General features: G+C 38.8%; 1 protein-coding gene across 1 annotated transcript in view; it reads left to right on the forward strand.

Moving 5' to 3' along the window:
* Window positions 1–5196, forward strand: part of LOC115773871 (potassium channel subfamily K member 2) — a 29256-nt gene extending 24060 nt beyond the window's left edge. Inside the window, 1 exon segment of the mRNA XM_030720791.1 lies at window positions 907–5196. Within this exon segment, the coding sequence (XP_030576651.1) occupies window positions 907–1263 (357 nt within the window). The 3' untranslated portion in view covers window positions 1264–5196.
* Window positions 5197–16556: the final 11360 nt, after the last annotated feature.

Here is a 16556-nt window from a genome sequence, read left to right on the forward strand (position 1 = left end):
TAGTGGATTTACCTACTCTTTAAGAGTCTGGATTCTGCCATCAACCTGAATAAAGGTTCACTTTGTGTGCCTTTGGAGTCTGCATTTGGGTCCTAACCAGCATCACTCCAAGTTAGCATGACAGATATTTTATGATGTCATTATGTTGCCTGGCAGCCACCTAATAACAAGCTAAAATTACATTTACTATATACAGTAGCACAGGCAGTGGGCATGTATTAGTTCATGAAATTTGTAATTTTCTGTTTATAACCCACTCTGCAGTTAATCATTAATTGTTTTTAATCTCTGGCTCTTCCACAGCATGTCTTTTGTCCTGTCTCCCTCCACTCAGCCCTAACCGGTCGCAGCAGATGGCTGCCTCTCCCTGAGCCTGGTTCTGCTGGAGGTTTCCTCCTGTTAAAATAGAGTTTTTCCTTCCCACTGTTGCCAAGTGCTGGCTCATAGGGATTGTTTTTGGCTGTTGTTTTTTTTTCTTTTTTTTTGTATTATTGTAGGATCATTACCTAACAGTTTAAAAGCACCTTGAGGTGACTGTTGTTGTGATTTGGTGCTATATCAATAAAATGGAATGGAATTGAATAAAATAAATCTTCCCAACCTGAGGACAAATGAAATTCAACATGAGATGACATGTTAAAAGTAGCCCAAATCTGTGGCAAACCCACAAACCTGGCAACCCTGGAGAGGCTGCTCACAATAGATTTATTGAGCTTTTGGTATCACAGGTTTGTTTTAGAGTGACACAAACACCAATTATATGATTCTTTAGCAACACATGCAAATAAAGAGACATTTAGTGTAGCTAGACATTTCTAACAGCAGGTGTGTATATAGCAACATGTAAACATGGAGAATCGTATGTTTGACCACCTTCAGACATCAGCCTTCTTTCTTTTTCTGCAGGTTGGGGAGTTTCGCGCACACGCAGCTGAGTGGACAGCAAATGTGTCAGCAGAGTTCAAAGAGACCCGCAGGCGGCTCAGTGTTGACATTTATGACAAGTTTCAGCGTGCTGCATCCATCAAGCGCAAGCTGTCATCTGAGCTGGGTATTAATGCGTCCATCAACCAGGAAATGACCCCTGGCAAGAGGACGCTGTCAGCCAACCTTTGTGAGGACAGAGAGGGTTATCCCACAGTGAATCTCTCCCTCAGTCCTGTCCCGGGGGCCCTGGCTAGGAACGGCAGCCTTTATCTAAACGGCCTCAGTCCAGAATACGCTGACCGACAGGAGATCGCCATCATCGAAAACCTCAAATGAGGAGCAGCACGTATAATAAGATTTAGGAAACTGTAAAATACATCTGGTCAAGGACAGAGGTTACAATACAAACATGCTTTTATGCTAATTCACTGAGCGTCACTGATGAGATAAACACATTCATCATTCATTAAGTTGACTCTGTTCCAATTATCCTGCAAATCAATCATGAAGCTGTGTACCTCCATGTGTGTGAGCCTCACACACAAAAACTCACAGGTTGGATTTAGTCTGTGAGAGAAGTTTGAAGTCTTTGTTCCCATCAACGTGACTGACTGACTGCTGCACTAGTGACTGAGCCAAATCAAAAAAAAAAAAAAGCTCCAGACTGGAGCAGATGATTGTATCACAGGCATGAGCTTTAAAAAAAAAAAAAGAAAAGAAAAAAAAAGAAAAAAGCAGCCTCTCATGAGCAGAAAGGAAACGTAAGCCCCGTACTGAGGTAGCAACACACTGGACATCCTGTCCTCCTACCCCCTGCAATCGAAGAAATCAATAAAGTCATCAAACTTCTGAAGCAATAGATGCATGTACCTGTACAAAGCTCCTATTGAATTTCCAGAGGCCCTGAATCTGCATCAGATCAACAGGATCCTCACTGATAAAACGTCATCACAGTGAACATGTTCTCTACAAGGCAGCAGCCCTATGCTAACACAAATGAATGTCCCTTTTTTCTTTTGCATTACGCTTCTTACAGTATGAATTTATATGCCTTCCATCTGCTCTCTGCTATAGAGATGAATGTTGACATATTAGTTCCTTCATGACTGACGTTCAACTTTTCATTCTGAGGAATATTTCACTCGTGCCTTACTAAAAAACAGACTGAACCTTTTGAGGACGATGAAGCATGACAGGACTGAGTAGTGATTGTCTGACCTCTTGTACTTATGTTTGAGCACAACAGTAATAAAGACTTATTTAGGATGTGTCTTGGAAAATAAGCGGACACTCTTCTTTAACTTGAGGAATCTAGAGTTTGCATGACAAAGGCGGAGAGAGCATTTGGAGATTTGTTTGATTACTTGAGGTAATAAGTGACCTCTTTATCAACTGTCTTTGTTTTTTTCTTTTAATGCTCATCTTAATGTGCCGACAGTTACATTACCCACAGTGCCAGGCTTTCTGATCAAATCTCACTCCAGTATACCAAAGTTATGATCCTGCTTTCCTGACAGAATGAGATATTTCTTGCAGGGTTTTGAAAACTGAATTTAAATTAACTCCTGGCATATGAGGTACTGTAGTAGTGAAATATCTGGGGCTCTGAGGCATATCTCCACCATACCACTCTTCATGATTGAGTAGGTTGGGAAATATTTCCTCTGTTCATAAAGATAAGGCCTGTTATGTCTTGCTGTTACTGAATGTATACTATCAGAAACCCTTATTTACTGTGTCACATTAGTGACTGGATTATTGAGGCTTTAGAGGTATTATGAAATAATTAAAAGAAATGCCTCTCTTTAAAATTTACACTAATGGCAGGAATGTCATTCGGGCATAGTTTATTATCACATATATTTATAATCACTCTGAATTTGAATCTGTATCTTATATTAAATGATTAAAATATTAAAGTTATTCCATTTTTGGAGGGATATTTTCAGTTTTAGTGTCTCCTAGTGACTTTAGTGCATCTTGCCCGTCTGATTTAGTTCAGTGCATTTAAACAGCAAGATATGCTGGTAATGTTCCATTCATTTAATAGTGCCAATTACAGTTCTACAGTTTGTCTTAAAAGATGATTTGTCATGCTATATGAACCTACCCTCATTCTGATGGCATTAAATACTGCTAATTTGTCAAAGCTGCTGGCATCTTAGAGGTACACAAGGTGTCCTTTTGTCTTGACACACCAGTTGTGGCAGTAGTGAGACCGGTCACCACTGATGGGCTCTTGAACTGGACCCCCTTCAGTTCAAGCACACCGAGTACCCTTAAATGGCATTTAACACGCGGGGTTAATGTAAATGAGCATATTTTAACATAAACCACAATATTTTTTTAATAAAATATAAAATTAGTTTTGGTGGATAGACAAAGATTGAATCCAAAGCCAAACTAAGAGCACAAAGCCCCCCAAATGGGACACAAATGCAGTCTCATGGTTGATGGGCTTGTGATTTATGATGCCTCCTCCTGCATCCTTATACGGGCTTTGTTGTTCTTTGAGACATTACAGTTTGGGTTCATCTAATATTACCATCGCTGCTGTGTCAAGGCACAGACACACTGACTAATATCAGGGAAACAGTCTTTAAAATTGCATCCTTTAACTTAACAGCAGAAGCCATTATGAAAACCCAGCATATTGTTTACTTTTACAGAACAGCAAATTAAGAAAAACAGCTTGCACCAAATAAGGTCTTACATAAAGATTAGTTGCCAAATATTGATGCCCGGGAACTGCCAGTTGTAACTTTTAACTATCTTAACTCCAGATTATATTAGCTTGATATTTCATTACTCATTTGGAGTAATTGTGAGGATTGTGATATGGTCAGCAAAAGTGACCTTTTAACCTGACCTTGGGATTATGCCAGTTACAGTACAGTTTGTCTAAGTAACAATGTAACACAATTTCCATTTCATTAAAACTAAATAAAACAATAATAATGCAGAAACATGTTTCTTATGTGTATATACATTCATCAAATTTGAACAGCACTTTTACAAAAGATTGTGAATCATCAATTATTAATGTTTATCACCCAACCTCCTAAAGGTGTAAGACATTATATGGGTTTTTGTTTTTCTGAGGTCTTTACAAGCTAACATATTACTTCAGTTTTAATGGTACTCCCCATGTGTGAATCGAGCTAGCAGTCAGTGGGCACAACATAATCTGTGACATGTTTTCTTGAAATATTGTAAGAGGGCTGAATTGTGCAGAGCCTGGCTGTGTGGAATATAAAGACATGACCTATTATGTATAAGTCAAAGGGGCATCACCGGTCAAAATAAGGAGGAAGTTTTCAAAAATAAATACTGTTCTCTTATGTTCTAAAAAGCAATCAATACCATATAAACACTTGTACCATGTGTTGATTTGCAGCACACTGGGAGAAAGACTGCTAGTACATTGCTGAGTAGTCTGAGGAAAGCCATCCCAGCTTTAGTGTAGCTTTGCAAAGCAAAGGCCCCTAAAAGACACTGTATCACTGCTTCCCCAGTCAGCCATGTGATTAACAGCCTGTGAGTGCTGCAGAAAGTCAAGGAGGACTGTCAATGAAGTGTTATATAATATGCCAGGACATGTAAGACCACATGCACAAGGTAGTGTGTTATGACCATTAACGACTGCACGACTGAGCGTGTGTGTTCGGGTTTGAGGAAGCTCATTACGTTTCTGCCCACACACACACACATTATGTTTCCTCCTCTTTTCCCGAGGTGACAGTTTTTAATTAGACTGTGGCTCACATCAGAATCCCAATTCAAGCATATCTCCATGTATCCACCCATTGATGACAGCTGAGAGGAGCCTCATGGAGTAAGCACATTCCTCATTTAATGGTGTGATAAATATTTGCAGATGTTCTAATAGCTCATATGGGTATGCTGTGGAAGGCTTTTTAAAGTTCTGGCCCTCATTAATTCAAATTCAGTATGCCATAAACCAGAATTATGTATCAATCATAGAATGATATAAACTAATAAATATATATCAACTTGGGTTTGGAAGATGTATGAGCATTTTACCATTTATGATGGAAGGACAACATTCATTATTTTCACTGTAATTTTTTAATTTTTCTATTAGTTGAATATATGTGAAGGCTTCATGAACACAGATGGGGTTTTTTTTTAAACAACATGACTTCATCCAGTGTTGCATGCTACTTTAAATGTTACTTCCAGTGTTAACTGATCATGTGTGTTTACTATCCTCTGGGCTTTGCTTTGATTTTAAGAACAGTATAGCACTGTATATTTCCAGTATGTTAATGTATGGTATGTCACATCAAATCATGACACTTTTTTGAACATTTAGAATAAAAGATTTTATATGAAGAGTGTCATTTTGTTTTTGGTCTAAAAACAAAACTAATATATATATATATATATATATATATATATATTATATATATATATATATATATATATAATTTTTTTTTTTTTTACCATTTAAGAATAAGTGCAGTGTATCTATCTAACAGTCTGACAGCAAAGAACCTATGAGTGCAAGTAAGAATGAAAAGTTATTTCAGAAATATGAGAAGGTCCAGGACCATTTAGGATTTTACATATACCCAAGAATATTTTAAAATAAATTCTGTAGGATACTGGAAGTCAATATAGCGCACCTTGCATCAGGATTCTGGATAAGCTGCAGTCTGCTGCTGATGTTTTTGGGAAGTCCAGCAAAAAAGAGCACTGTAGTAATCCAGGCTAGTCTCTATGCATAAATGAGTTTTTCCAGAGTCATGACGAGTAACAAAGAGTTGTATCTTGGCAATATTCCTGAGAGGAAGAAGTTTTTGTGATAAAAATCAACGTGGGATTGAAAGCTGGCAGCATGGTGGTGCAGTAGTTAGAACTGTTGCCTCACAGTAAGAAGGTCCTGGGTTTGAATCCACCTTGACTGGGGCCTTTCTGTGTGGACTTTGCATGTTCTCCCCGTGTTTGTGTAGGTTTTCTCCCCAAGACATGAAGTTTATTGGTGATTCTAAATTGCTGTTAGTGGTGAATGATTGTCTGTCGTTCTGTGTTAGCCCTGCGACAAGCTGGTGACCTGTCCAAGGTGTACCCTGCCTCTCACCCTTTGACGGCTGGGATAGGCTCCATCCCCCATGTGACCCTGAAAAGAATAAGTGGAAGAGAATGGATGGATGGGTTTAAAGCTCAAATCAAAAATCAGACTTTTTTTTATAGGTTTACTCCATCAGCTAATGTTCCAACTTAGGGCCAATTAAAAGAATTTCCATTTAGTCTTTGTTAAGTTTTAAAAGGTATACGGTCATCCATTTGTTACTGCCAATCAATCATAGTGCCTGAAAGTTAATCTCTTCTGGCCCTACAGAGATATATAGCCGAGTATCATCTGCGCAACTATGGTAACAAATGTTATGCTGTGTGAAAAAGTTGCCAAGTGGCAGCATGTAATAGGAGAAAAGTAACAAACCAAGAAAGCTGCCCTGTGGAAGACCTCAGTAAAAGTCATGAGTGGTTGATACCTGATCTTCACCAGGTGATAAAGAATTTCCTCTATAACGAGACTGGAACCTATCAAGGATGCCATTTTGTTTAAAGAAAACATTGATTTGCATGGATACTGCTTTTTCTTAAACTTTACTTAAAAGGGAAGGTTTGATATTGGTCTGTATTTAGTCAATATACTAGTGTCTAAGTTTGATTTCTGTAAAAGCTATTTTAAAAGGGGGGGGGGGGGGGGGGGGCTCCAGTCTCAAGTGACATGTTAACAATTATGACAGACTCAGAGATACACTTAAAAATGTGTTTCAGAAAAGGAGAGGGGACTGAATCTAGCTATGAGGTGGAGTGTTTGCACTGCCTCACAAAGGCACAGAGTTCTGAGATAGAGACAGGAAAAAATGCCTAGATTCCTACCACTTGGATTTTAAGGTTTACCTCACTAACCCATTAATCTCCCTTCATAGTTGGCCTACAACCCTCATAAACCACATCACACATCCACAAACAACTTACCCAAAAGATAGTTCATCATACCAGTAACTCAGTGATTTGAATGTCAGCATTTACCTTCCCAAGAGTCTTTGCTCACACCAGAATGGGACAGTCCTCAGTAACCAGCTTCACATACGTTAGGCCTACTTTTTAATTTGTTCAGTCTAATTAAGTACTTAAGCCAGCATTAACTGTAAAATCATGTGTCAAAGACCTTTAATCTTCATTAGGTCAGGCTTTTGCTACAACTGCAATACCTGTCTGAAACAAAAACAAAATCATTTCTATTGTTGTAGTCCTCCTTGATTGCCATCTTTTACAGAATGAACTGTACTGCATTTCTTCCAGATAAACAACCTATGTTTTCTGTGCAGCTCAACAATAAGGGACACAACAATGCTGTAATCACATAAGTAATGACACACACCGTCTGATAACGGACAAGGACTGACAAACTGATCTGAGTCACAAGCTGCAAAATGCTCGTCATGGTTCACAAGCACAGCGTGGATTGAGAAGGCTACTCATGAGTGACTGCAGTGACACCTTCACTTACCTTGAACGTTATGTATTGAGAACTGTTTGTGCAATAGGACAAGTTTTCTGTAGTTCATCCTCATCGTTCTCCTGTGCTAAATGCATGAAGGAGTCTGCAACAAAAGCGAAGATGCCACTCTGTAACCTACTGCAGTGTTCCTTAATGAAAACTGACAGGTTACTTAATGACTTTCTAGATGGAGAGCGACATCGCACGTCACCTTCCAGCTTGTGCACTGTCACCAGACAGACAGGACCATAAGCACATTCTTGGATGCTGCATTACACCAAGAGGACAGCTTATGACTCTGCTTTTCAAAGAAAGACTATCATTCACTGCTCTCAATATAGACTGCCTTAAATATTGTAGATTTAATACAACGTGAGTATTTAAACACTCATAATCTACAGGTTTTAGAATATATTTAGCAAATATGTTGAATATACAGGAAAACTGCTTTGGCTAGAACTTTGTGAACCCTTTTTTTATTATATATCCCTCTATTCTCACAGCTGGCTGAATACTTTTATATATATGGCTGTAGTTGTGAATTTGTATTCACGCGACACACTCAAAAGGCTGCTTGTGATGTACTTAATAGCAAAAAGGTAGAATATTGTATCCTGAAAAAAGCAGCCACAGCCTGGTTGGAAATTCATTCATTAGTGATTCTGTCTGTGGCGACAGAGGAAAGTGGTGACTCAGCCACCAACCACAATCATCTCAAGTTGAAGCGGTACATGTTGAGGTTACCTCACACACTGAAAGCGAGCTTGAACTGAGTGTGTGGGTGCGTGGGTTGTGTGTGGAAAGACTCTGACAGGTCCTTTGTAGACTTTCCAGTTCTACAGTTTCTTGGCTTATAATTGGCCACATGATGACTTTTTCTTATTTAGATATTTTTGTTTCGTAGCACTTATTAAGGACCACTGAACTGTGCAGCTGTGACAGCAAAATAAAATCAAAGGTGGAAACTTGTTTTTAAAGAGTCACAGATATACACATTACTGGGTTCCCTTGCCCAACCCATTTAACAATCCTGCAGTATTTTAATGTTTATGTGTATTAAATGAATATATTGCTACTATTTAACACAATATAGGATGGTTGTATTTTACACCTTGGTTTTTCAAAAGAGCGAACTTGTCATAGTTGACAGTGTGGGCAGGAGGAAGTGGACGCATATGCAAGATTCTGGAGACTGATAAGGCAAAATCCAGAAGATAGAATCTTCTTGGCGAAACATGGAAAAACTGACACATCGCCACACAGGGCACAGACAACAACAAGAACACAGACAATATGTACACACCAGGTAATGGGCTATGCAGAAACAGCTGGGAGGGAAACACAGGAAGCAAAACTAAACCTAAAGCACAAGGACCAAAGACATGCCAAAATAAAACAGGAAGAAACTAAACACAGAGACCAGGAGTGAGACACATGAACTCCTGAACACAGAGGAGGAACAATAAACACAAATACAAGACACCAGCACAACCTGAAACACAAAATAATCCATAACCAAAAATCCTTCAGGAATCCAAACTATGAACCAAACTAGGAAACAACATAATATATTTAACAGAATATCAAAGAACAAAAACCACAAACAGGCAAACAGTCCTGGATCATGACAGGAGCAAGGAATTAAATACAAATAAATTATAACCAAGAACAAAACTCAGGTAACTAAACTAACTTATCTAAGAAGGATGCAAATAAACCGTAACTAAGACTCAGAACTTCGGAACTTCACATAATAGAAATCAAAGCCCAAAACAGAAAACACTGGTTTAACAGAGCCAGGATCATGACAGAACTAACGAGTCGTTGACTAACGAACGAGAGGCGCTGCTGCCATCTCATAGCGCCGTGCTAGCCACTTCCCCCACCCATTTACTTAATACATTATTGCAACCTGTTGCTCTGTGTGGGTTATGAAATTTACATTTACTGGGGATATTGAGTAGATGAGTTTTTAAGAAACAAACAAAAATATGAAGTCTATGAATGAGATCATCATTAAGCCAATTATAAAAGTTAAAATGGGAACAAAGAGCGCCTCTTTAAAGCCCGATGAACAATATTTAAACTCTGACCTCTCTCTCTGAATATGATTTTCCTATCATGTTCTGGCTGTTGCAGACAGGATATCCTCTCGTGCTGGGAAGATGAATGACATCCTGACTTTTACTTCAGTACTCACCGAGGAGCATAAATAGATATAGTTTAAAGACAGTGTCTCTGATAAGTAGAAATGATAATGATATGGCTTTTAACATGCCTTTAAAAAAACAAAACACTTTAGTGAGTTGATGTGTTCAGAGACATGAAAATTATTTAATTGAAAAACAGTAAGGTTCATCATTTTGTTCAGTGAAGCCAAGGCTTACTTTGCATTCTGTAACAGTCTCAAAGTTTTATGAGAATTTCATCACTTCAGACTCCTACAGATGTTACTGAGAGGCTGTGCAGCAGGAAGTCGTTTGCCCAAGGCATTAACGCAAGACTTCACAAGCGCTGGTCTGCAAAGATTTTCACTCCATTAGACAGGTTTATGATTTGATAGTACAGCACGGATTGTCAAGGAGCCTCTGTGACCTTGAAGATATTTGGTGACATTGTGTGAAGAGGCTGAAAGGATAAACAGTCCAAGTGCAATCCTTCTTTAAACAATTCACAAAATTAATGAAGGCCATTTGGGAAAAAATACCGCTGGCTAACAAACACACAGATACTGATGGCTGAATCTTCCAGCTCCTGTCTGCTCTTCAAACTGTTTTATGTTCACTCTCATGTCTGCTATGAGATCCATCTACAGCATATCAATGTTTTTTTCTGCAAAACCCACTCTACCGGAAAATAGAAAAAAAAAATGTTGACAACTAAATATTTTATTATTGCACAAAATATCTGAAGTATTGATTGCCTGGAAAGATTAAATGACTTTTAAGCTGATGGTAATGTGAATAAAAGCGTTCTAGTTTCCTTGGGGTTGGTTTTTCTGCACTTCTGTTTCTCAGAGAGCTGTCAAGGCTGATGTGGAGGTCAGTGTGGAGTCACAACAGTTGTCACAGTTCATATTTTTAATGCCTTTTACCTTCCACACCACCTAACCTCTGCAAGTTGAATGGATGACCTTTGAAAGGTGAAAAGTGTAGTATTAATGGCTGGTTCAGCCCTCTGTGCCTCTATTTCTGTCACTGGCCTGAAAATTTCCAGCTAGTGAGAAATGTTTTAAATTTACATGGGAATGGTACTGTACGTAATAGTTCATATTATATTCATTATTCCAACTGTCTTGGATAAAAACCTGCCTCAAAGAGAGGACAAGATTGATAAGATTCTCATCATATTCTGTACATCGTTATCGTTACACTCTTATAGCATAAGAATTAATTCCCCCTCAAACTAATATATTCTCTACACATACAGTAGCTTGATTTCAGTTTCCTGTTAATCCCAAATTATGGAAACTAAAAATCATCTGCATTGTGTAAGCTGGCTAGGATAGGTGACACTTCTGCTTAAGTTTTCCTTTAGTCCAAATTGGACAACCAAGACAACAAATAAATTGAAACTGATGAGTTTCTGCTATAATGGTTTCTTATCAGCCTAACAGCAAACTCTTCTAGAGATCACTGTGCCTGGCCACTGTTTGCCAATAAATAGTTCAAATATGCAATTAAACAAATGGAATTCAACTTGTTAATTATACTGTATCTGTGGATATAATTAAAGATGTAACTGCAGGTCTATATTTGAACAATTCACACAGTTTACCCTGTGCTTCTATTGTCTATGTTCAGCAAACCTTACCACTGCATGCACACACACACACACACATTTTTATACCTGCCGCACGGTGAGGACTGGGTAAAAAGATCCACAAAGTGAGGACATGTTTTAAATTTCATGATGAAAAAGAAAGCATACTTTAAAGCATTCCTTTAAATGTGCAGTGGGGGCTAGGACAAACTTCGCAGCAAGTGCTATTTTTCACAGCGCGCTAATTTGTACACTTTAAATGGGTGTAAGAACATATTTTTGAGCAGCTATGTACCACCCCCAATCTAACTGACAAGTAGTTGTTCCACATTTGTGACTAGACAGTTTTGCCACTCTGATTCTGGCATTTTCAGTCTGCTGTGGATGAGGACACGGTGTCTCATACAGCTTTAACTTTCAAGCTTTGTTACCCACGTTCTATCGACACACTGCATAAGACTGTCACTGATTTTTCACATTTCACTTTTGGGGCAAAAAAGCTAAACTACTCTGTTAAAAATGTTAGCATGTTTCTATTGTAAAACAATATAAGTTTAAAACATGATTAACTTTCACTAAGAAAATCCATGTAAAAATCCACGGGTCTGCTGTCACAGTAACATCACACCAATTGTGTTTGAGCCTTTTTGCCTGCTTGACCATGATTCTCCTTTTACATTCATCAGTCAATAAATAAGACTCTCTTATATTGGACTCTTTTCTCCTAACATACATCTGACAAAATAAAGTGTACTGATTATTAAGCTGGTCTTATAAAGTCATACTTTCAGGTCTCAAACTAACTCATTCAAACTAAATAAATATACTGTTCACAGTTTTACATTTTCTTATGTTTCTTCTTATTTCTTTCTTGTGCTGCCACGTATTCATGGCGTGTAGTTGGCTTCTTCTCAGCCAGCAGGTGTGGATCTTATCAGGTCCTGGTGTTGTCCAGTTTGACATGCTTGAGATTAATTGAATGTCTGTGTCTGTGATGTTGATTGGCTCTTATTCTGGGAGGTTGCTGTGGTCTGCTCTTAGCTCCACCAGCCACTTGGGATTGAGGTTGTGTGATGCCTCTTTCTCTCAAGTGTTCTTCCTGTATTGCTCAGTCACAGTTCTGAGTGAGTCTGTCTTTGTGCTGTGTTTTCTTTTCTTTTCTCTTGGCCTGTGCTTCTCTGGTGTATCTCTTCATCCTAGCAGCCAGCAGTATAAGCCTTTGTTTTGCAGTTTCTAGAGCTTCAGCTATGGACATCCTGTTCTACTTCTTATCCATCTCTCATACCACCCTTCTGCATCTCTGTTAGTCAACTAATGTCCTTACTGGTTTCCCTGATTCTGTCGCTCTCTGTACACATTCCTGATCTTATACCCAAGTGTTTCCAGAACTGTGCCAGTGGCATGTACAAGCTCACTGATTCCTGTGATGCTGATAGTGGGGAAGGTGAATACAGCAGTGTTAATATCTGCAATCATCCCTTCTGATGGGACTCTGTCGGCCACAGTCTTCATCCTCAGTTCAGTTGATGCACCTGTCATAGCTTAGTAGCACTTCTCTTTTCTACTAAGGTCAGCTCATTATGTCCATGATGTCCTCATAAGAATGAGCATCACTTTTTTGAAATACATTAGACTTTTTCACAGAAGATGTCTCACCTTGCCAAAACAGGTTATTCACATCTTCTAATAACCCGTTTTAAATAATGTCCAGTAGAATGTGATGACTAAAAAAAAAAGTCCTTTATATTCTGCTCTTTCAACCTCTTCTACCCCACCATACACTTATGCATCTACCACACTTACACCTACTCAGCTCCTATATTTATAACCATAATTTGAGTGTGCTGAAGAACTGAAATGAGACATTGTAGGTAGCTATAAGTGCAGCTGTTCCTGAGGAACTGAAGGGCATTCATGCATAAGAGCAACTCATCACTGAGGCCAAATTAGGAAGGAGCTTTAAATCCATCTGCATACAGAATTCATGCACGACCAAACTCAAACTGTAACTTTGATTGGTGTTTAAAAGCCTTGATCCTCAGGGAAATTTGAAATAGCTGTTAAGGACAGGAGCACACAAAATGTTGGCTTTATACGGTATATACAAAATAAACAGGCAAAGCTAAACTTTTACATGTGCAGATACTGAGTCTGAAAAAAACAGAATAAAAGAGTAAAAGGATCTGAAGAAAGCCATGAAATAATCTGTTACACAAATTATGGTCATCACTACTCTCCTTGTTGTAAATAATCAGCATTTTCATCAGCAATAAGGACCTACATCATAACAGAAAAGAAGGTCAAATAATACACAAAGAGAGGTACCTCAATTATTGTGATCAGTGTCTGAGGAGCAGTAATTAGTAATTTTTTCAAAAGTCAAATAAAATTACTGAGAAGACTGCAATTAATTAAAACACAGAGTTCCTCAATTTAAATGTTATATAACTATAGTTATATAATTATTGCTGGCAGGAAATCAGTGCATGCTGAGGGTTTAAAATACATATGCTCCTGCACGTATACTCCGCACACAAGCAGCTGCATTCAGTAAATTATAGCCAGTCATCACTGACAGACGTTATCAGGATATAATTAAAACCATAGACTCGGTCAGGAAACAGCTGAACTATTAAAGCTGAATAACATCCAGTTAATTTAGCACGATTTTAATAGTTATGCAACAGCAGAGTTTCACTATTTCTGGCCTGCTGCAACAGGTGGGGGGAAAAGTCTAATAAACAATAGTTTTTAGCACAAACACCCAGAAGAGTCGCGTAAAATAAGAAAGGGGGAAAAAGGGGGAAATCTCAAAGGTAATCTCACACATGACTTGACATGAATTGAGAGTCCTGACTCTAAACAGGAAACATGGGAGAGAGGTGAACACTGAGGAAAAGCTTTCATAGCTTTCACGTCGAATGTTAGCTTTCAAGTTCTATTTTTGTTTGATTTTTTTTCCTGCACACACCTACCGTCTGTATCCAGACACAGGCAAGCTTGTAAGAGAAGTGGAATTTCTGAGTTATTTTTTTTTTGTCTGTTTAGTGCAGCTGCACATTTATTTTTATACTGGCAGTCGATCAAAAGAGTAGTTTTAAACTGGAGTTGCAAAAGGGGTTGGCTGCAATAGGGAAAACAAAAGAATTACCAACAGACTGAAGTTCCTAATTTTAATTTTAGCTAACTATTTTGGGGTCGTGGGCATGTTGGGGCCTGTTCCAGCTGTCACAGGGGGCGAGGTAGGGTACATCCTGACCAGGTCACCAGTCCATCACAAAGCTAACACAGAGTGACAGACAAACATTCACACTTCCAATTTAGAGTCACCAATTAGCCAAACATGCATCTCTTTGGACTGTGGGAGGAAGCCAAGTACTCAGGGAGAACATGCAAACTCCACACAGAAAAATGCCAGGCTGGCCAGTGAATTGAATCCTGCGAGATGACAATGATATCCACTGCTCCACTGGGTGGAAAACTGGAAGCAGGCATATGGATGGATGGATGGATGGATGACATGCATCGTTCCTAATGGAAAGCTAACCCACTCTACATTACCTACATGACACCGTATGCAAAAAAATACTAGCTAATGTTGTATGTTTTGGGTTTTGAGGAAAAACATTAACATTAAAGTCTCCAAACTGGAGTGCTTTTAATAGAGCATCAAGCAGTTGGGAAGCATTATGCCTGCGTGGAGAAGTCAGATTTGGACCGCTGATTGAAGTGGTTACATGTTTCCTGCACTTCTCTATTCTTTCTCAGGGCAGCCAATCACTCATCAGGACCGCCTTACACAGAAACAGATGCCCACTCAGACCTCTCAAACATAAGTGACCAAACAAAGCAGCAAGCAAAGAGCGGGGCTTAAGTAGACTCAGCACAGGTGCAAACAATAATTAATCAGCACAGGTGTTAGCACTGAGCCGAATTAACTCAAGACTGCTCAGTGGAGAAAAGAAAACATTTAGTGAAAGAACACAGTGAGGTGCAAATGTTTGCTTTTCCCTGGTGTTTTTTTTTTTTTAGTGTTTCAGACTAAACTTCAGGCCACATGAGTCAATCCTCTCACACGGCGCTCGGTCAATATTTCCCACAAGAAAACGAGCTTGAAGACAGCGAGACTCACAGACAGGAGTCAGGATTAGACATCCAATTGTGCTGCAAACGATCATTTCAGTCTATCTGCCTCCATCCCTGTGCGCTCAATCTATTGCTTATATGTACTCATAGATGCACACGATGCAGCTAAAATCACTGGCAGGATTGGAAGAAATGCATTTTAAATAGATATGAAAGTTACTCGAGAGAGTGAAAAGAAATCAGAAAATCAATTACTGAGACACTGACTTACATAATCTTGCTGTGTTATAAAGTAAGACACTGGGATCGGTTGCCTAAAAATTAAAAAATTAAGACTTACACGAGTACGGTACATCCTGTTTGCTCTGTTAATCATGCCACATGTGCATCACAGGTAAAACAAAGTGATCCACAAACAAATATTCCTCCCACGTGCAAGAGAACAGGAAATCACAGTTTACTGCTGTGATTGGCCCAGAGGATGCACTATACTCTGCATCCTCTGGGCCACTTCTGTCATTGCTGCAGGGGTATGAAACTCTACACTTCAATGTGTTATGGCTCTTCCTTAGGAAGGAAACATCTGGTAGCGTGCGTTTTCCCTGTGGAAAATGTGGTTTTTATTCCTGTGAAGTTTGTGTCGTGATGTGGAAAACTGGTCTCAGCAGGCACATCACGCGCATTAACAGGAGGGAACAGGAAGACTCCTTCCTCCAGCTTTAAAACCTGCTGCCACATCAGACAGCTGTGCCCTTCCAGAGCCAAACAATCAGCTGCATCCATTGTCAAGAACATGAGATTAAACCCTTATTGTGTCACAGGCCACTTTCTACCCTGATAACATCTTTATAAGCACATTTCCACCATGTATTGTTATCTATCACACATCTAATCTCTAAATACTTTCATTGCTTGCTACAGGCTGCATGGCCAATATGGTGACAGGGGGGGGTGCATCAAATCAAGCTTAGTATTTTGTTGTAGTACAGTAACAAATTGAGCTGGTTCAAGCATATAAGAGCATTTTTTTTTTTTTTTATTGAACTTAAATCACATACGATTTTTTCATCATGACATTCGGATATCTTTTTATCCAGAAATCAAGGCCTAACCGCACAAGAGAGTAACACTTTAACATAAAAAACTTTATCAAGAGGATAAGCACATTTTTCTTTAAAACAACAAAGATTCAAAGGAACAACAGACATAGTCATATATTAAAGCAAAGGCATCAGAAATTATT

This window comes from Archocentrus centrarchus, chromosome 24 (genome assembly GCF_007364275.1).
Source record: "Archocentrus centrarchus isolate MPI-CPG fArcCen1 chromosome 24, fArcCen1, whole genome shotgun sequence".
NCBI lineage: Eukaryota > Metazoa > Chordata > Actinopteri > Cichliformes > Cichlidae > Archocentrus > Archocentrus centrarchus.